Source organism: Oncorhynchus keta, unplaced genomic scaffold (genome assembly GCF_023373465.1).
Source record: "Oncorhynchus keta strain PuntledgeMale-10-30-2019 unplaced genomic scaffold, Oket_V2 Un_scaffold_14384_pilon_pilon, whole genome shotgun sequence".
In the NCBI taxonomy this organism is placed as follows: domain Eukaryota; kingdom Metazoa; phylum Chordata; class Actinopteri; order Salmoniformes; family Salmonidae; genus Oncorhynchus; species Oncorhynchus keta.
Window position 1 is genome coordinate 1,609,547 of NW_026290787.1, and position 21,935 is coordinate 1,631,481.

At 43.1% G+C, this 21,935-nt stretch overlaps 1 protein-coding gene and 1 long non-coding RNA gene across 4 annotated transcripts; one reads left to right on the plus strand and one right to left on the minus strand.

The window, feature by feature from the left end:
- Window positions 1–137: 137 nt before the first annotated feature.
- On the minus strand, window positions 138–20,258 carry LOC118377008 (actin-related protein 2/3 complex subunit 2-B). Its single transcript, XM_052513971.1, has 10 exons — window positions 20,017–20,258; window positions 18,551–18,585; window positions 18,306–18,418; window positions 16,037–16,082; window positions 13,331–13,517; window positions 11,584–11,677; window positions 8,167–8,293; window positions 7,713–7,813; window positions 7,181–7,281; window positions 138–424 (listed from the first exon to the last, which is right to left on the minus strand). Exons 1-10 carry the CDS (start codon window positions 20,088–20,090, stop codon window positions 403–405), a joined length of 900 nt encoding a protein of 299 aa, XP_052369931.1. The 5' UTR covers window positions 20,091–20,258; the 3' UTR covers window positions 138–402.
- LOC127927498 (uncharacterized) lies at window positions 14,071–15,955 on the plus strand. Of its 3 annotated transcripts, none has more exons than XR_008127811.1 (4): window positions 14,071–14,173; window positions 14,408–14,527; window positions 14,951–15,070; window positions 15,618–15,955. It is a non-coding gene; the product is annotated as an uncharacterized LOC127927498 (long non-coding RNA). The 3 variants fall into 3 exon arrangements; XR_008127812.1 differs by having other exon boundaries at window positions 14,951–14,990; XR_008127813.1 differs by lacking the exon at window positions 14,951–15,070.
- Window positions 20,259–21,935: the final 1,677 nt, after the last annotated feature.

Sequence of the window (21,935 nt, forward strand, 5' to 3'; positions counted from 1 at the left end):
GGGAGGGAGGGAGCAAGGAGGGGTTCTGAAGTTATGGACACCCCCAGGGAGGGAGGGAGCAAGGAGGGGTTCTGAAGTTATGGACACCACAAGGGAGGGAGGGAGCAAGGTAAGAGTACCAAATAGAGTAAAAGATATCGTATCAAAACATCACTTTTTATTTATATATATATATTTATATAGGACTAATAATAATCTTTTAACTATGCAAAGCAAGGAATGCCCTTTTTATTTGTTTAAGCCTCGATTTCTACTAAGAGACAACTTTATTTAAAAAAGACACAGGATGTACACGCGCTGGGCGGGGCTTTAGGGGCCTGTGATACGGTCCAATGTGGAGTCGAGTCTCAGTGTGGCACGATTGGGCATGTCCAGGGGTCAGAGTGCGTGTGTGGACCAGCCTCAGCGGGAGAACGTCTTGCCCCTGAAAACAGACATAAAAAAACAGTTAGCCAGAAATCAATTAAAAAGTCTTGCCACACAGACACTTTATTGGCAGCTCAATCCCAGCTCAATTACAACCAGCCGTGACTCGGAGTCCCAAAGGGCGGCACACAATTGGCCCAGTGTTGGGGAGGGTTTGGCCGGAGGAGCTTTACTTGGCTCATTGCGCTCTATAGCGACTCCTTGTGGCGGACCGGGCACCTGCAGGCTGACTGTCAGTTAACCTTTTGCGTGTTGGGGACAGTATTTTCGTTTTTGGCTAAAAAAAAGGTACCCATTTGAAACTGCCTATTTCTCACCCCCAGAAACTAGAATATCCATAAAACTCTAAAGATATTGTCTGTGAGTATAACAGAACTGATATCGCAGGCAAAAGCCCGAGGAAAATCCAATCAGGAAGTGCCTCTTATTTTGAAACCTCTGTTCCTATGCAAGCCTATCCTCCATTTAAAGGGATATCAACCAGATTCCTTTTTCTATGGCTTCAGTCTTTAGACAGTTTCAGGCTTTTATTTTGAAAGATGAGCGTGAAGGATCACATTGCGTAAGTGGATAGGTGGGGGCTCTCAGAGTGAGTTTTTGCACAACTGAGTAAAGCCGCCATCGTTCCTCCCGCTGTTATTGAAAAACCTACACACACTCGGTTGATATATTATCGAATATATATTTTAAAAACATGAAGATTGATTATAAAAAAACGTTTGACATGTTTCTGTGGACATTATGGATATTATTTGGAATATAGCTCTGCGTTGTCATGACCGCTCTTTCCTGTGGATTTGTGAACATAGCGCGACAAACAAACGTCGGTATTTTGGGTATGAAAATAATCTTTATGGAATAAAAGGAACATTTGTTGTGTAACTGGGAGTCTCGTGAGTGAAAACATCTGAAGATTAAAGGTAAATGATTAATTTGATTGCTTTTCTGATTTTCGTAACCAAGCTTCCTGATGCCAAGTGTACATGATGTTATGCTATCGATAAACTTACAAATGCTTGGATTGCTTTCACTGTAAAGCATAATTTCAAAATGTGTTTTGCAATATTGCACTTGTGATTTCATGAATATGAATATTTTTTAGTAATATTATTTGACTGTTGCGTTATGCTATTTGCTGAGGAAAATGATCCCGCAAATGGGATGGGTAGCACCAAGAAGTTAAACAGTGTTTCCTCCACACATTGGTGCAGCTTCCGGGTTAAGCGGGTGGGTGGAAGCGCGGTTTGGCGGGTCATGTTTTGGAGGACGCATGACTCGACCTTCGCCTCTCCCGAGACCATTGGTGAGAAAAGGGTCAAATAAAGAAGAAAAACATACATACAGTACCAGTCAAAAGTTGGAACACCTACTCATTCCAGTTAAAAAATATTTTTTTATTTAAAAAAAAAAAAAGGTACTATTTTCTACATTATGGAATAATAGTGAAGACATCAAAACTATGAAATATCATGGAATCATGTAGTAACCAAAAAAAAGGTGTCAATATATCAAAATATATTTTATATTTGAGATTCTTCAAAGTAGCCACCATTTTGCCTTGACAGCCTTTGCACATTGTTGGCATTCTCTCAACCAGCTTCATGAGGTAGTCACCTGGAATGATTTTCAATAAACAGGTCTGCCTTGTTAAAAGTACATTTGTGGAATTTCTTTCCTTCTTAATCCTCCTGCTCGAATTGGACCGATTTACAAATTCTCTCTGAAAAATGTTGTTCATTTAACCTGATTCTCATAAGGTTCCATGACTTCGTCCATATAGGGCATCTGAACACACAAAATACTTGTTGACCCAGAGTTACCTTTGCTGCAGAGGATAAGTTCATTAGAGTTACCAGCCTAGGAGCATTGTGGGTGTTTAATTGAACTTTTGTACACCTATGGTGTTTCCCGGTCAAACTTGACCAGTCATTAGAAATGAATGGGTGAGACTACAATTAGTGTCTAAAATTGAGTTCAGGCACATGCCCATTCATCAGATGGACACACTTCCTATCCCAGGACCCCACATGCATGTGTGTTTGAGCGCACACACACAAACCTCACTCCCCTTCTTTGCTTCCATGGCAACCCCCACGGGAACCTTTCCCCAACAGATATCTTTCCCCCATGGGAACCACATTCTCACAAACAATCGCAACATTGTTTCAATAATATATAGAACTTCTCACAGCTCTGGTATATAAAGCTTGAGGCCTTGCTCACAACCCATTCTGTGTCAGCACAATGACCAAACGATATACTATATGTGAGGTTCTTGATCATAGCTTTCATCATGACACTGGTGAGGAGGAGAGTCCTTGTTAAAGTTTGACACAAAGTAGTCTGTGATAAATCGCACAATACGTTTCATCTGAGTATTTGTTAGTCAAAATAATCCACATTATGCTTTTTTTTAACTCAAAAATGAGTTGTATGAGCTCAGGTCAATGGCAAATAGAAATAGCAAATAGAAGTTCAAAACAACTTAAGTTGATAAAAGATCTAACAACATCAGGTGATAATAAATGTATTATTATTGATTCATAATCCACTATAAATGGGGGCGGTCATTTTGGAACGGGAAAACAGAATTAATTAACATGAAACGAACACAACAGGAGGGTTAAGGCCCTTGAACCAATCTGTTATGTTGTGACAAGGTAGGGGGATATACAGAAGATAGACCTATTATGGCAAGAACAGTTCAAATAAGCAAAGAGAAACAACAGTCCATCACTACTTTAAAGACATGAAGGTCAGTCAATGCGGAACATTACAAGAACTTTGAACGTTTCTTCAAGTGCAGCTGAAAAAAAACATCAAGCACTATGATGATACTGGCTCTCATGAGGACCGCCACAGGAAAGGAAGACCCAGAGTTCTCTGCTGCAGAGGATAAGTTCATTACAGTTACCCGCCTCAGATTGCAGCCCAACATTTATATGCTACAGAGTTCAAGTAACAGACATCAACTGTTCAGAGGCGACTGAGTGAACATGGTTGAATTGTTGCAAAGAACCCACTACTAAAGGACACTAATAAGAAGAGACTTGCTTGGGCCAAGAAACACAAGCAATGGACAGACAGGTAGAAATCTGTCCGTTGGTCTGATGAGTCTTTGTTTCCAACTGCCGTGTCTTTGTGAGACACAGAGTAGGTGAATGGATGATCTCCGCAATGACTGACCTTCATGTCTTATAGTAATGAACTGTCATTTCTCTTTGCTTATATGAGAGAACTACCATCTCATAGGTCCTCTCTCCAACCCTGTTCCTAGAGAACTACCATTCCATAGGTCCTCTCTCCAACCCTGTTCCTAGAGAACTACCATTCCATAGGTCCTCTCTCCAACCCTGTTCCTAGAGAACTACCATTCCATAGGTCCTCTCTCCAACCCTGTTCCTAGAGAACTACCATCCTATAGGTCCTCTCTCCAACCATGTTCCTAGAGAACTACCATCCCATAGGTCCTCTCTCCAACCCAGTTCCTGGAGAACTACCATCCCATAGGTCCTCTCTCCAACCATGTTCCTAGAGAACTACCATCCCATAGGTCCTCTCTCCAACCCAGTTCCTAGAGAACTACCATCCCATAGGTCCTCTTTCCAACCCAGTTCCTGGAGAACTACCATCCTATAGGTCCTCTCTCCAACCCTGTTCCTAGAGAACTACCATCCCATAGGTCCTCTCTCCAACCCAGTTCCTGGAGAACTACCATCCCATAGGTCCTCTCTCCAACCCTGTTCCTAGAGAACTACCATCCCATAGGTCCCCTCTCCAACCCTGTTCCTAGAGAACTACCATCCTATAGGTCCTCTCTCCAATCCTGTTCCTGGAGAACTACCATCCTATAGGTCCTCTCTCCAACCCTGTTCCTGGAGAACTACCATCCCATAGGTCCTCTCTCCAACCCTGTTCCTGGAGAACTACCATCCCATAGGTCCTCTCTCCAACCCTGTTCCTAGAGAACTACCATCCCATAGGTCCTCTCTCCAACCCAGTTCCTGGAGAACTACCATCCCATAGGTCCTCTCTCCAACCCTGTTCCTAGGGAACTACCATCCCATAGGTCATCTCTCCAATCCTGTTCCTGGAGAACTACCATCCCATAGGTCCTCTCTCCAATCCTGTTCCTGGAGAACTACCATCCTATAGGTCCTCTCTCCAACCCTGTTCCTAGAGAACTACCATCACATAGGTCCTCTCTCCAACCCAGTTCCTGGAGAACTACCATCCCATAGGTCCTCTCTCCAATCCTGTTCCTGGAGAACTACCATCCCATAGGTCCTCTCTCCAATCCTGTTCCTGGAGAACTACCATCCCATAGGTCCTCTCTCCAACCCAGTTCCTGGAGAACTACCATCCCATAGGTCCTCTCTCCAACCCTGTTCCTAGGGAACTACCATCCTATAGGTCCCCTCTCCAATCCTGTTCCTGGAGAACTACCATCCCATAGGTCCTCTCTCCAACCCTGTTCCTAGGGAACTACCATCCTATAGGTCCTTTCTCCAATCCTGTTCCTGGAGAACTACCATCCTATAGGTCCTCTCTCCAACCCTGTTCCTGGAGAACTACCATCCCATAGGTCCTCTCTCCAACCCTGTTCCTGGAGAACTACCATCCCAGCGTTCCATAACATTTCTTGATCTCCAGTATTTACTACAACTAGTCAAATTTATTCCAGACATCTGACTTCCCTTTTACCTCCTGCACAACCAGTAAACATCCCCGTTAAGAGTTTGTCACATCCTCTGCATTCATTTTGCCCTCAAGTGTGTTATGGTGTTCAGAGTTTGTTAGAACCAATTTATTGATGTGACTATGATATGCTATAGGTCAGGCCCTATTGGTCACGTGCATGCAAAGCATACATGTGTCACATAAAGAGAGCAAGGGTTGAGGGAATAAGCAATATACAGTGTTGATGTGTGGTGGTCGCTGCAGTAGAGAGGATAGAGAGAGACAAAGGGTGTTCGTCAGTCGCTCAATGTTTTTTGCAAGTCTGAACCAGGCCCGGCACAATCAAATCAATTGCGGTCAGACTCCCTCTAGTCATTTGTGTCTTAATTATTTAATCAAACAGTTTGCGTAAAGCATTAGACCAGCTCAGTATATATATATATATTTGATTAAAAGACATTTGATGTGTCTATATGGAAAAATGCACGTTTAAAAATGTTGACCAATGGATTGGTTGAAAGAACAGACGACTCTTGGTCAACACACAAGGTCAGCACATATGGCCTCCATGAAAGAGTTTAAAAAATACAGATACCACACCTTCCAACTAAATGTTGACCCAACTATGTCAACTACCGCTGACTAAATCCTAGATTGTGAAACAAGAGTCCACCCCTGCTTCCTTTCACCCAGAGCGGAGCTCCCTGAGGAACAGTGGCATACAATTCCCCAGAGTCACAGTTAAATATTCATATTTAGACAAGGCCTCTTCTGTTTCAGAGAGGGGGAGTGCTGGTCAGATCCACAGATCCCACACTTCTGTTTCAGAGAGGGGGAGTGCTGGTCAGATCCACAGATCCCACACTTCTGTTTCAGAGAGGGGGAGTGCTGGTCAGATCCACAGATCCCACACTTCTGTTTCAGAGAGGGGGAGTGCTGGTCAGATCCACAGATCCCACACTTCTGTTTCAGAGAGGGGGAGTGCTGGTCAGATCCACAGATCCCACACAGCAATAGGGACCAAACTGAGTGTGCGAGTGAGTGGGGGGAGCTTGTAAAAATTCCACCTGAGCCCACTTCAAACAGCGCTGCTCGTGTCAAGTCAGTTCTAGTAGTACACGCACAATGGACAACTGTTGAAACAAGACAGCCCTCACAAACACCATAGGAGGGTTCTAAGGAATCTGTAGAAGCTATTAATATATAATAATAATATATGCCATTTAGCAGACGCTTTTATCCAAAGCGACTTACAGTCATGTGTGCATACATTCTACGTATGGGTGGTCCCGGGAATCGAACCCACTACCCTGGCGTTACAAGCGCCATGCTCTACCAACTGAGCTACCTATTCTTTTATCAGCTTCTAAGGAACCTCTACAATCCATTATCAGCTGTGGTTTGGGTGAAGGCTGCAACTTGGTACCAGAGACGTGGAGAGAGTACACACTTCACCCTGGCTCTCTCTCTCCATCTGACTGCTGTTCACCACACAGGCGCTGATGAGTGTGTGTTTGGTGTTGGTATTTAATTAAGAAAGGAATGTTGAGGTGGGCGAGGGACGTGAAAACATTTCACACACAAAATAAAGCATTATCAGGGACAATAAGATCTGGGGACATGGTGAAAGTAGCCCGTGTGCTTCAATAAATGATAACAGATTAACTGATCTCTGATCTTTGAGAACAGGCTGCACACACAGCAGGGTGAACTTCCCATATGACTTGTTTTAAAGGACAGAAGTGTCCTATAGGCAGTGCTGCGAGAGTCAATGTTAGGTCACCCACATCCCAGTGAACCCAATGGCTGGCAGTGGAATAAGTCAGACCTGGATCCAAATAGTATGTTCATTTTTTCAAATAATTTGAGCGTTTTGTTCGAGCATTGGCTGGAGTGCCAGGTGGGCGGGGCATGCACTTTTGGGACTATTCCATTAGTTACAGGCAAGCTCAATCAAGCACAGTCCAGGTATGGGACCATATTCTAAAAGCATCTGAGTAGGTGTGCCGATCTAGGATCCCCTCCCACATAAACATGTAACATGTATCCAACGCTGGAGTGCAGAGCAACTTACGACATGGTCTTCATCTCCTTCTTCTCAGCGTCGGGTCGAGCCCTGTTCAACACCTTGAGGAAGTCAGAAGTCTTAGCCCTCATACGTGTGTGGATGTAGGCCTGGAAGGGGGGGCGACGACACAGAGACATACCTTAATACACACCTACTGAACCAACAGCTCACTGACATGCACACTAATTGACCCAATTGATCTCAACTCATACCAGGAAGGAATCTGAAAAGCACATATTTACACGCCCGTAACTGTTTACGATGGAAAGCCCATCAGATACCTTTATGATCACAGACTGCAGGGTTTTACCATACTAGTGCCGGTAAAGTTATTCCCTCAACCCTTACTTCATCTATGTCCAGAAAGCTGATCCTTTACATGGTAGTAAAGGTATGGTAGGGCCCTAGTAAGGGCAATAGTTAGTGCTCATCAAGGAGCACTATATTGGGTAGTGCAGGTATAGTAGTGTCCTAGTTAGGGCAGTGCATAAGTTGGGACTAATAGGGTCCTAGTTAGTATACTAGTTAGGGAAGTCACCTTGGAGCACTTTATGTGGTAGTGCAGGTAGTCCCTGAAGGTGTGGATGAGGTTGATGGTGTTGTCTCTGGCGTTGGCGTTGGTGTGACGTGGGAACAGGACTGAGAGGACAGGAGAAATAACACACATTACCACAAAGACATTGGAATTAGGCTGATGACTGTCCTGATATTCAAGCTAATGTTTGTTTATGATCATCCACCGACTACTTTCTATCATGTAACTAGAGTTGGAAAACGACTAATTAATTGCATGTCTAGTTTAAGTTAAAATATATGTATTTAACAGTCACACAATTCAGCTCTAGGCACCATCTTGTACAGTAAACCCATGTAATTCACAGGAAGGCCCAACATCCCATTTGGAAGATTCCAGGAATCAGAATAGAATAAGCAGAAAATCCAGAATCCTCCAACCAGGATTTGTGGAAAACCTGGGAATGGTTGGTACAGACCGAAGGTGATGTAGCCGATGTTGTCTCCAACGGCGGCGTCAGTGTCCTTCAGCTCCAGGGGCGGCTCCCGGTGGCTGAACAGAACCTGGGGAGCAGTGTGACTGGCTCGCCGACCCTCCTTAAACTCCTACACACAGAGAGCAACACAGACAGACCGTGAGACACATACAGAGAGCGACACACACTAAGGTTGTCCATGACAAATACCTAATAGTGTAGAGAGCAAATAAGATATTTCATAAATAATTTGCACAGACATGGAGGTGATGGGGTTTCTGCATTACTGTAGTGAACTACCTTTAGGCAACAGTGCAAAGATACTTTGGCAACCTTTCTCCTTTTCACAACCATATGGACAACTACATACTGTATTGTAATTACATCATTTTGTAATGTACATAGTAGAGGTCGACCGATTATGATTTTTCAACGCCGATACCGATTATTGGAGGACCAAAAAAGCTGCTACCGATTAATTGGCTGATTTTTTAAAAATGTATTTGTAATAATGACAATTACAACAATAGTGAATGAACACTTATTTTAACTTAATACATCAATAAAATCGATTTAGCCTCAAGTAAATAATGAGACATGTTCAATTTGGTTTAAATAATGCAAAAACAAAGTGTTGGAGAAGAAAGTAAAAGTACAATATGTGCTATGTAAGAAAGCTAACGTTTAAGTTCCTTGCTCAGAACATGAGAACATATGAAAGCTGGTGGTTCCTTTTAACATGAGTCTTAAATATTCCCAGGTAATAAGTTTTAGGTTGTAGTCCTATAATTCCTATAATAACTATTTCCCTCTATACCATTTGTATTTCATTAACCTTTGACTATTGGATGTTCTAAAAGGCACTTTAGTATTGCCAGTGTAACAGTATAGCTTCCGTCCCTCTCCTCGCTCCTCCCTGGGCTCGAACCAGCAACACAACGACAATTAGAGCGCGCTAACTAGCTAGCCATTTCACTTCGGTTACACAAGTCTCATCTCGGGAGTTGATAGGCTTGAAGTCATAAACAGCGCAATGCTTGACGCACAACGAAGAGCTGCTGTCAAAACACACGAAAGTGCTGTTTGAATGAATGTTTACACGCCTGCTTCTGCCTACCGCCACTCAGTCAGATACTTAGATACTTGTATGCTCAGTCAGATTATATGCAACGCAGGACACGCTAGATAATATCTAGTAATATCAACCATGTGTAGTTAACTAGTGAGATTGATTGATTATTTTTTATAAAGAAGTTTAATGTTTAATGCTGTAAGGTTGCGAGATTGAAAATAAGAATGTGTCCTTAACTGACTTGCCTAGTTAAATAAAAAAGGTATAAAAAACAAAAAAAAATACATTTTTTTTTAAAAATAGGAAAATCAGCACCCAAAATACCGATTTCCGATTGTTATGAAAACGGCCCTAATTAATCGGCCATTCCGATTAAATCGGTCAACCTCTAGTACATAGTGCTGCCAAGCTCGTTTTAATCATGCGAGAGGCGGTTCCTGTTAAGGGTGATGAAAACTTGAGTAGGGAGGCACGATATCAGTGAACATATCGGAATCTGACAATATTAGCTAAACATGACAACATCGACAAAATAATTATAGTTTAACGCTGATGTGCAATACCGATGTCAAAGCTGACGAGCATACCTATAATGTAATGTAGCCACGTAAAATGTTGCGCTACACAGCAATCCTAACCTGGCCCACCATGTCTGCTGTGTGGATTGAGCACTCAACAAGATGAGCAGTCATTTGAAAGAGTAACAACATTTCAGCGAGACAACTCAATGGCCAGATCCATTAACGCCAAGATAATGGAATTCGTTGTCCTTGACAACCATTCTCTGTCGTGGGTGATGTTGGCTTTCGCCGACTGGTCGAGCACCGATACATACTACTAAGTGTGCTATTTTTCAGATGTTGCCCTACAGGAGTTACACAGTAATAGTGTCACTGCTATTAGCTTCACGACTGACATTTGGACCAGCGATATCAGCATGCTGAGTCTGACAGCACAGTGGGTCAACAAGGATTTCAGAATGAGGAAGGTCATATTTCCTGCTCATGAATGTGCTGGTTGTCATACTGCTGCTGCCATTTCAATGGCATTTGAGAACATGTTTGAAACATGGAACCATGAACACAGTAGCTAGCTCCATTCAAAACAACTGACTGGAGAAATAAGCTGATCAACTGCAGCCGTGATGCCCTCTGTCACGGCATTGAAACACCTGCTCAACAAAACTGCCCACACAGGCTGTGAACAAGCGAGTCGGTGGCATTCTCTTTACGGTGTCGCCACCATGCTCGATGCCATGTACAAGGACTGCTACCTCGATGCAAACAAGAGACAGGGCTTTATGTGAAATGTTACACAGCTGGACAAGATGGAAACAGACACAGTGACAGTGGCACCGAGGAAGAGAGACCAGGACAAGATGGAAACAGACACAGTGACAGTGGGCACCGAGGAAGATAGACCAGGACAAGATGGAAACAGACACAGTGACAGTGGGCACCGAGGAAGAGAGACCAGGACAAGATGGAAACAGACACAGTGACAGTGGGACCAGGACAAGATGGAAACAGACACAGTGACAGTGGGCACCGAGGAAGAGAGACCAGGACAAGATGGAAACAGACACAGTGACAGTGGGCACCGAGGAAGAGAGACCAGGACAAGATGGAAACAGACACAGTGACAGTGGGCACCGAGGAAGAGAGACCAGGACAAGATGGAAACAGACACAGTGACAGTGGGCACCGAGGAAGAGAGACCAGGACAAGATGGAAACAGACACAGTGACAGTGGGCACCGAGGAAGAGAGACCAGGACAAGATGGAAACAGACACAGTGACAGTGGGCACCGAGGAAGAGAGACCAGGACAAGATGGAAACAGACACAGTGACAGTGGGCACCGAGGAAGAGAGGCCACGGACAGAACTGAAACTTCACTGCTTGCCATGTATTATGAAATCCTGGTTGAGAATGAAACGACTGAACAAATTAACAACGAAACAGCACGGCAAGTAAGTGAAAGAAATGAGTTTTGATTATGTTTTACTGGTAATGGGGACATAAGTACAAATCGTTATTTACAATGACGGCCTAACCCGGATAACGCTGGGCCAATTGTGCACCGCCCTATGGGACTCCCAATCACGGCCGGATGTGATACAGCCTGGATTCGAACCAGGTACTGTAGTGACGCCTCCTGAACTGAGATGCATTGCCTTAGACTGCTGCATCCATGCGTGTTTTAACTAATTAACAGTACTAGAATGCTTAAAAGGCCACTAAAATGTTAAATATCGGTATCTGGGTTTTTTTGGAAAGGAAAATATTGGATATCAGCCAAAAATGTCATATCGGCGCATCACTACTTGAGAGAGAAATATTGTTTTACCTGCATGAATACTTTCCCAAGGATGACATCATCATCGTCTTTGAACACAGTGCTGAACACCACTGTCACTCTGTCCTTCTTGGCCTCCAGATACCTAAGGACAAACACAGGAACATGTCAACAACCAGTAGTCCCCTCGGTGACATGGAATACTGGCAGAAAAAAAAAGGTTTCTTAGATTTAAAAATATACACAGTATCAGTCAAAGGTTTAGACACCTTTCCTTTTCTTTTTACTATTTTCTACATTGTAGAATGAAGTGAAGACATCAAAAATATTAAATAACACATATGGAATCATTTTATATTTGAGATTCTTCAAAGTAGCCACCTTTTGCCTTGATGACAGCTTTGCACACTCTTGGCATTCTCTCAACCAGCTTCATGAGGTAGTCACCTGGAATGCATTTCAATTAACAGGTGTGCCTTGTTAAAAGTTCATTTGTGGAATTTCTTTCCTTCTTAATGCTTTTGAGCCAATCAGTTATGTTGTCACATGGTGGGGGTGGTATATAGAAGATAGCCCTATTTGGTAAAAGACCAAGTCCATATTATGGCAAGAACAGCTCAAATAATCAAAGAGAAACGACAGTCCATCATTACTTTAAGACATGAAGGTCAGTCAACACGGACATTTAAACTTTGGAAGTTTCTTCAAGTGCAGTCGCAAAAACTATCAAGCGCTGTGATGAAACTGTCTCTCATGAGAAACGCCACAGGACAGGAAGACCCAGAGTTACCTCTGCTGCCTCTGCTGCAGAGGATAAGTTCATTAGAGTTACCAGCCTCAGATTGCAGCCAAAATAAATGCTTCAGCGTTCAAGTAACAGACACATCTCAACAACTGTTTAGAGGAGACTGTGTGAATCAGGCCTTCATGGTCGAATTGCTGCAAAGAAACCAACTAAAGGACACCAATAAGAAGAGACTTGCTTGGGCCAAGAAACACGAGCAATAGACTGACCTTCATGTCTTAAAGTAACGATTGACTGTAATTTCTCTTTGCTTATTTGAGCTGTTCTTGCCAAATATGGCCATCTTTTGTATACCCCCCACTCACTACCTTGTCACAACACAACTGATTGGCTCAAATGCATTATGGAATGAAATTTCACATATTAACTTAAATAGGCACACCTGTTAATTGACATGCATTCCAGGTGACTACCTCATGAAGCTGGTTGTGAAAATGCCAAAAGTGTGCATAGCTGTCATCAAGGCAAAGGGTGGATATTTGAAGAATGTCAAATATAACATTTGTTTAATACCTTTTTGGTTACTACACAATTCCACAGGTGCTTTTCATAGTTTTGATGTCTTCACCATTATTCTACAATGTAGAACATAGTACAAATATAGAAAAACCCTTGATTGAGTAGGTGTTTTTAAAACTTGACCGGTAGTGTGTGTGATTGAGATATAACACACTTCAAAACTTCATTCCTGAGGATTTATTTTATACTGTTTTGTCATTTTTTAATGTGTGACTCAGTGTTTTTAGGGGCTATAGCAGTAAAGGCAAAATTCTATATTTGAACAAGTAATTGTTTTGATACCTACAGGGGTCCTAAAATTCAAAATCAAATAACTAAATGATCTGTCGTGACCACCTTAAAACAATTCCATGTTTTAGTAGAACCCCCCCACCCAAAGCCTCAGACATTTAGTCGTCAACAACAAATAGCATCCTTGTTTTGTCTATGGTTACTTCTATACATTTTCATCCAGGCAGTGCAGCAGCCACCTACATGGACTCGTCGTCTCTGTAGTGGACCACGGCCCTCGTCTCTCCCTCCTTGCCCTCCTCCTGGAACTTGAAGTACTTCTCAAACACCGAGGCGAAGCAGTTCCTCTTCAGCATGCCCGCCTGGTGGATCACTTCCTCCTTATTGGCCGGGACCGCATCCAGGTCAAAGAGCAGGGACACGTTGTAGCCTAGGAGACAGCCAATTACAGACAAGATCAGCTATTGTTCGATATAATTATTACATCGCTAGAAAACTTCTTAGTAAGAGGTTTACTAACTATGACATGGTGTCAATCTCTGAGGGGAATGGGGGTCAAAACCAACCTATAGCAAATGACAATAAATACTAATAAAACCCTAATTCTGCATAGACTTTCCAACAAAGCAAACAAAGCAACAACAAAAAACAAACAACGTTTTGGCCTAAATGCAAAGCGTTAGACCTGGTGCCAACCAAAGACGGCGTATCACCCAGTAAACACGATCTATAGTTTCAGTCATTGAGGAGGATGTGGGTGCATGGTGTTATTTTAATTGAATGCGTTTAAACTTCAGGCTGTGGAAAAAACTAAAGCAGGAAAACAAGAAGCAGTTGTTTATTTTTTACATTTGAGTCATTTATAGTGATTTACAGTCCCAGCTAGGTGGTGGGACAACCACATACAGTATCTCAGTCCCAGCTAGGTGGTGGGACAACCACATACAGTATCTCAGTCCCAGCTAGGTGGTGGGACAACCACATACAGTATCTCAGTCCCAGCTAGGTGGTGGGACAAGCACATACAGTATCTCAGTCCCAGCTAGGTGGTGGGACAACCACATACAGCATCTCAGTCCCAGCTAGGTGGTGGGACAACCCACATCTCAGTCCCAGACATCTCAGTCCCAGCTAGGTGGTGGGACAACCACATACAGTATCTCAGTCCCAGCTAGGTGGTGGGACAACCACATACAGCATCTCAGTCCCAGCAGGTGGTGGGACAACCACTACAGTATCTCAGTCCCAGCTAGGTGGTGGGGACATCTCAGTCCCAGCTAGGTGGTGGGACAACCACATACATATCTCAGTCCCAGCTAGGTGGTGGGACAACCACATACAGCATCTCAGTCCCAGCTAGGTGGTGGGACAACCACATACAGTATCTCAGTCCCAGCTAGGTGGTGGGACAACCACATACAGCATCTCAGTCCCAGCTAGGTGGTGGGACAATCTCAGTCCCAGCATACAGTATCTCAGTCCCAGCTAGGTGGTGGGACAACCACATACAGCATCTCAGTCCCAGCTAGGTGGTGGGACAACCACATCCCACAGCATCTCAGTCCCAGCTAGGTGGTGGGACAACCACATACAGCATCTCAGTCCCAGTCCCAGCTCAGGTGGTGGGACAGCACAGTCCCAGCACATACAGCATCTCAGTCCCAGCTAGGTGGTGGGACAACCACATACAGCATCTCAGTCCCAGCTAGGTGGTGGGACAACCACATACAGCATCTCAGTCCCAGCAGTCCCAGCTAGGTGGTGGGACAACCACATACAGCATCTCAGTCCCAGCTAGGTGGTGGGACAACCACATACAGCATCAGTCCCAGCAGGTGGTCCCAGCATCTCAGTCCCAGCTAGGTGGTGGGACAACCACATACAGCATCTCAGTCCCAGCTAGGTGGTGGGACAACCACATACAGTATCTCAGTCCCAGCTAGGTGGTGGGACAACCACATACAGTATCTCAGTCCCAGCTAGGTGGTCATACAGCATCTCAGTCCCAGCTAGGTGGTGGGACAACCACATCAGTCCCAGCAGCATCTCAGTCCCAGCTAGGTGGTGGGACAGGTGGTGGGAAGCACATACAGCATCTCAGTCCCAGCTACAGCATCTCAGTCCCAGCTAGGTGGTGGGGGAGTCCCAGCTAGGTGGTGGGACACATACAGCATCTCAGTCCCAGCTAGGTGGTGGGACAACCACATACAGTATCTCAGTCCCAGCTAGGTGGTGGGACAACCACATACAGCATCTCAGTCCCAGCTAGGTGGTGGGACATCTCAGTCCCAGCTAGGTGGTGGGACAACCACATCATCTCAGTCCCAGCTAGGTGGTGGGACAACCACATACAGTATCTCAGTCCCAGCATCTCAGTATCTCAGTCCCAGCTAGGTGGTGGGACAAGCACATACAGTATCTCAGTCCCAGCTAGGTGGTGGGACAACCACATACAGCATCTCAGTCCCAGCTAGGTGGTGGGACAACCACATCAGTATCTCAGTCCCAGCTAGGTGGTGGGTCCCAGCAGGTGGTGGGACAACCACATACAGCATCTCAGTCCCAGCTAGGTGGTGGGACAACCACATACAGCATCTCAGTCCCAGCTAGGTGGTGGGACAACCACATACAGCATCTCAGTCCCAGCTAGGTGGTGGGACAACCACATACAGCATCTCAGTCCCAGCTAGGTGGTGGGACAACCACATACAGCATCTCAGTCCCAGCTAGGTGGTGGGACAACCACATACAGTATCTCAGTAATAGTTAGTACATTTTTCCTGAATAAAGTAGCTATCAGCGAAGTCAGTGGTAGTAATATAAGTGTGGGTGTTGGACCTCCGTAAGGGATGACGTGCTGTGGATAATTCTCTGAGTAGTTGGAGTCATTAACATGGTGACAGTGGAAACTTACATAGGGAGAGTGGACCGTAGTTACATAATACTTACACGCCTCGGGTGAAACCAGGAAGTTCCCATAGACCCGCTTCAGCAGCTGAAAGGAGGGAGGGATTTGGTGTGTTATTATGGACAGTAACAGATAAATGCCCCGACGGAGTCCGACCCCAGCTATGCAACATCAGAGAGCCAGAGTGGACTGGTAGAGGTGGATGTCTCAGTGTAGATAATGGTAAGGGGAGATCATAAGCCTTCCCCTAAAACAACAGTTACCCGTCAATGTGGAATCACTGGAATGCAGCCCGAGTTCTGATCAAAAAAGGCAATAATATGCAAATCCAGCGTACACATGTGAAAACAGAGATGACATAACTTCTATTATAAGAAGATGTACTGCAACTCAGTTTCCTCTACAGTAAAACTGCAAGAGTGCACCATTGTGACACATGTATTTATGTATTGTGTAAATCTATTATGTAACACGTAAAGCGGAACATTTCCACACACGAAAATGTGTTGTGGGTTAGTGAAGAAAGGTGACAAGGTGTACCAAATTTACACTTAGTGACTGAAAAGGACAGGGCTTGATTAGTTGAACATGTTCTCATAAGGCCACTGTTTTTGCAGTAGTTAAACTAGCTTTCTATACCACTACAATGAAGAACGGAGCTGGAAGTAGGACACAAGGCAATGAAGGTAGACATTCATTTTCTATGGTCAGGTGACAGGACTGGGACATGATTTGGTCTTTTAAAAACACACCACAGTGCAGCAAGTGATATAGGTGTTCCTTTCCACAGCTCTTTTCCTCTATGATCTTCAAGTGCTCAACAGGTAAAAGCAGCACTGTTAAAACCTATCCAGTCCTTTGATTCAGTAGTGCTCACAGAGAGTAAGAAAACAAGGACTGGTAGACTACAGGAAAGCAGTCATGGTGTTCATTAGGCAACATTTAGCTGTCTCAGGCAGCACTTCCTCCTTATAGGGTGAGTCATAAAGCACTTCCTGTTTCTATAAGAAACCACTGCTGCTGCTTTCTTCCATACATGGTGAAGATGTACAAAGCCCTGACATCCTGCTTTACAGACATTCTCCTTTTCAACAAAAAATAAAACATCTACTCTGACACATTTTAAACTACAATTGAAGCTATGATGAGTGCCATGGGTTAGTTTACAAGAACTACATTTTTGTAATTTAGCAGACTCTCTTATACAGAGCAACTTACAGTAGTGAATGCATACATTTTCATCCTTAAAAAAAAAAGCTCATATAAATATATATCTATCTATATCTATATCTATATATATATATATATATATATATATATATATATATGACTAGTTTCAGGAAACTAGCTGTATGTCGCACGCCACTACTTCACAAGACCTCCATTTGAACATAAAAAAATACAAGTTTAAAACAAAATGTATTTTTTAGCAAGAAATGCATTCTGGAAGAATGCCTTAATAACAAACTTGTATGCCATATGTAAAAACAAGTAAAGCTGTTAAATTATGAGCCTAGTTGGTTTAGTCATGGAAAGATACAGCATCCTTCCTACTAGCAATGATTGGCTGAGAAAAGGAGTGGGCTGGACATGCTGCGAGACGATTTCGGATTGGTCTGCCATGTAGTACGCTTCTGTCTATAATCTGAACTGGTCAGTATGTGTAGGTAATCCATTTTAATGCTGATTTAAAAAATATACATTTAAAAAAGAGATAAGATAATAGAACTGCATAAGTGTTGCTCTCCTCTTTCTTGAGGACTGAAATCAGTGGAATTAGAGTATGATATCTAAGGAGAAAATTCTGGCATTTGATTGCAAATATGCAGAAGGAGTCCAAAAGTTAAATCTTTGGTTATTTAATACATAGCCTCACATGTGAATCATTAAAGAGATGGGTGGGGCTAAAGCTTAAAAGGGTGTGAACGATGCTGAATGGGTGTAGACAAAGAGCTCTTCAGTAGGTACCAAAAAATTCAAGGAACATTTTCTCAAAAGTGAGGTTACATGTTTATCAACTTTCAAAGCAGAATTACTTTCCCAATGTTCCTCAGCTGTAGTGTATGATATACAATTTTCTAGTGCCGAGACTCTACCTTTATCCAATGTAAAAAAACAAAAACAATTTCAAATTTTGCTACACAAGACCGAATCAAGCCAGTCGGTCACATAAACTGCCCCCCCCCCCCTTGGGAATCGAACCCACAACCCTGCCGTTGCAAGCACCATGCTCCAACTGAGCTACACAGGACATATCCATCGATTGAATGAAGGGCAAGGGAGGTACAGATGCTGGTGTGTGTGTGTCACCTCATCAGCTCCGTGCTCCTGCAGCTCCTTGTAGAACTTAAGGGAGATGCTGACCATCAGCTTGGTCTTGTCCCCATCGGGGTTGGAGATGTGGTAGAGGACACCATCGAAATCTACAGTTCAGAGAAAAGCCATCAGTTACAAACAAGCACCCACCTGGAAAACGCACTCCTGAAAATAGCATAATATTGTTAAAACTGCATGCTACTGCTACTGGAAATATTAACCACTAGTCCTCAACTCACCTGCAAATGTCACCTCCACTGCCTCTGGTTTAGTTCTACAAATAGAGGATTATATGTCAAATATGTATGAAACTGAATGCATGATAATATAACAAATTCGGCCATGTTTTGTTGAGTAGTTAACTAAAGACAACACTTAATTTGCTGCCAGTATAATAATATTCTGTAGCAGCAGTTACCATGTTGGCATATTTGTGTAAAACCATTTTGGTTTTCGTGCAACTTGCAATTGTGCATTTCAAGAAACCACTCATTGGGGTTTAAAAGTAGTCTATAACAGCAGTTCCTCTCCCCAGAGAGTTGCACTGACATGACCCAACTTGGGGATGCTGGAATGCGGAAGAGGCCAACAACGCGATGGCTAATATATTGCTAGCTATACTCGTTAGCAGCTATCTAGTCTGATTATCCTCTATTCGTTTCATTGAAATTGAACGACTCTAGCTAATACAAGGTTAACCCATAACGATACGTTCGCTTTCTCAATTCAAAGCGATGAGAGATGAAAGCAAACTAGTTAGCTAGCTACTATACCATGAACTAGAAAAGCAGGTTCCCTTTTACTGCGGTGATTAGCATAGCAGCCAGTTATAGCTATAGTTAGCTAGCTACTATACCATGAACTAGAAAAGCAGGTTCCCTTTTACTGCGGTGATTAGCATAGCAGCCAGTTATAGCTATAGTTAGCTAGCTACTATACCATGAACTAGAAAAGCAGGTTCCCTTTTACTGCGGTGATTAGCATAGCAGCCAGTTATAGCTATAGTTAGCTAGCTACTATACCATGAACTAGAAAAGCAGGTTCCCTTTTACTGCGGTGATTAGCATAGCAGCCAGTTATAGCTATAGTTAGCTAGCTACTATACCATGAACTAGAAAAGCAGGTTCCCTTTTACTGCGGTGATTAGCATAGCAGCCAGTTATAGCTATAGTTAGCTAGCTACTATACCATGAACTAGAAAAGCAGGTTCCCTTTTACTGCGGTGATTAGCATAGCAGCCAGTTATAGCTATAGTTAGCTAGCTAACAATACGTCTATACATATGTTATGTGAAAGCCACCATCACAATTTAAAAATTGGCAGTTCATTGGGACAATAAATGAGGGGATGCCGACAAGCACACGTAAACTAGAGTCCGCTTAGCGTTACCCCCTTATTGGGGCTAGACAGTTATTAGATAGGCTTCCCCTGCCCAGCTAGTCTAGCTAGCCAAAACTAACCAGTGACAGACACACCCCATTATTCCGGCTAAGCGATGCCTCTTGCAGAGGCGTGTGCGACTTTATTCAGTTAAACCAGAATATTACTGTACGTGTCAAATATATAGTCCCTGTTCTGTCAATTCCACCAGCCGCACATTTTCCATCCATAATTCATTCATTGTCGAGAAAATAATACTGGCCAGATACGGCTACTGTTAGCTATTCGGAAGCTAGCAAGCTAGTCTGGAAGAATGATTTCTCACCCATTGGCTGCACCGTCAAATTTCAACGTCAGCGTCTCTTCTATAATCCGGTTGTTGATTTCTAGCAGAATCATTGCAGCGGACTGGGGAATAAGTTTTTATCGAAATATTAAATGTTTTAGATCCTTAGGCTTCTTTGTGTCAAATTCTGAAAATGTTTCTTCCCTGACAGACCGCTTCCGCCGAATCTTCCGTCTGTCGGCTCTTCCGCTTATTTCATTCCGGACCCCAAAGCAAGGTAGCTCACAGCACAGCCTGTAAGATTGTGGTTGATATTGGTCTAGATATAAAATGTGCACAATAATTGCTTCGATTTTTTTATTATGAACTGGGTGGTTCGAGCCCTGAATGCTGATTGACAGAAAGTCGTGGCAGATCACACCGTATACAAGGAGTATGACAAAACATGTATTTTTAACGCTCTAATGAAATGACATTGGTAACCAGTTTTTAATAGCAATAAGGCACCTCGGGTGTTTGTGGTATATGGCCAACATACCACAGCTAAAGACTGTATCTAGAAACTCCACGTTGCATTGTGCATAAGAACAGCCATATACCACACCACCTCGGGCCTTATTGCTTAAATAACTGCTCACCTTCATTGTGTGGTTTTGTCAGATAACAAAACACATTTAAATCGTTCATGGTTCCTTCTTACTCCTAGTAATAGACAAACCACAAGTTTGTAATGTAGTAGGCTATGTAATGCATATATGAAATATACTGTATATATACAGTATCAGTCAAACGTTTGGAAACACCTACTCATTCAATGGTTTTTCTTTATATTTACTATTTTCTACATTGTATAATAATAGTGAAGACATCAACACTATTAAATAACACATATGGAATCATGTAGTAACCAAAAAATTGTTAAACAAATCAAAATATATTTTATATTTGAGATTCTTCAAAGTAGCCACTCTTAGCTTTGCACACTCGTGGCATTCTCTCAACCAGCTTCATGAGGTAGTCACCTGGAATACATTTAAATTATTTTGTGTAATTACTGAGCCAATCAGTTGTGTCGTGACAAGGTAGGGGGGTTTACAGAAGATAGCCCTATTTGGTAAAAGACCAAGTCCATATTTTGGCAAGAACAGCTCAAATAAGCAAAGAGAAATGACAGTCCATCATTACTTTAAGACATGAAGGTCAGTCAATGCAAAACATTTCAAGAACTTTGAACATTTCTTCCAAGTGCAGTTGCAAAAACCATCAAGCGCTATGATGAAATTAGCTCTCATGAAGGCCTCCACAGGAAAGGAAGATTTACCTCTGCTGCAGAGGATAAGTTCATTAGAGTTAACTGCACCTCAGATTGCAGCCCAAATAAATGCTTCACAGAGTTCAAGTAACAGACACATCTCAACATCAACTGTTCAGAGGAGACTGCCTGAATCAGGCCTTCATGGTCGAATTGCTGCAAAGAAACCACTACTAAAGGACACCAATAAGAAGAGACTTGCTTGGGCCAAGAAACACGAGCAATGGACATTAGACCGGTGGAAATCTGGTCCGATGAGTCCAAATTTGAGATTTTTGGTTCCAACTGCTGTGTCTTTGTGAGACGCAGAGTAGGTGAACTGAACGGATGATCTCCGCATGTGTGGTTCCCACCGTGAAGCATGGATGAGGAGGTGTGATGGTGTGGGGGTGCTTTGCTGGTGACCCTTTGCTTGCTTAAATAGCCGACCAATCAGCATGTTACCAACCCGTAGTAAACTTCTGGAAAAAATTGTGTTTGACCAGATACAATGCTATTTCACAGTAAACAAATTGACAACAGACTTTCAGCATGCTTATAGGGAAGGACACTCAACAAGCACAGCACTTACACAAATTACTGATGATTGGCTGAGAGAAATTGATGATGAAATTATCGTGGCGGCTGTCTTGTTAGACTTCAGTGC

Excerpts from the sequence above, each read along its gene's own strand:
- LOC118377008 (XM_052513971.1), bottom strand. The coding sequence starts at position 20,090 with ATGATTCTGCTAGAAATCAACAACCGGATTATAGAAGAGACGCTGACG. Across the intron at positions 18,586-20,016 it reads TTTGACGGTGCAGCCAATGG|AACTAAACCAGAGGCAGTGG; the intron begins GTGAGAAATCAT and ends CTCTATTTGTAG. Across the intron at positions 16,083-18,305 it reads AGGAGCACGGAGCTGATGAG|CTGCTGAAGCGGGTCTATGG; the intron begins GTGACACACACA and ends CCCTCCTTTCAG.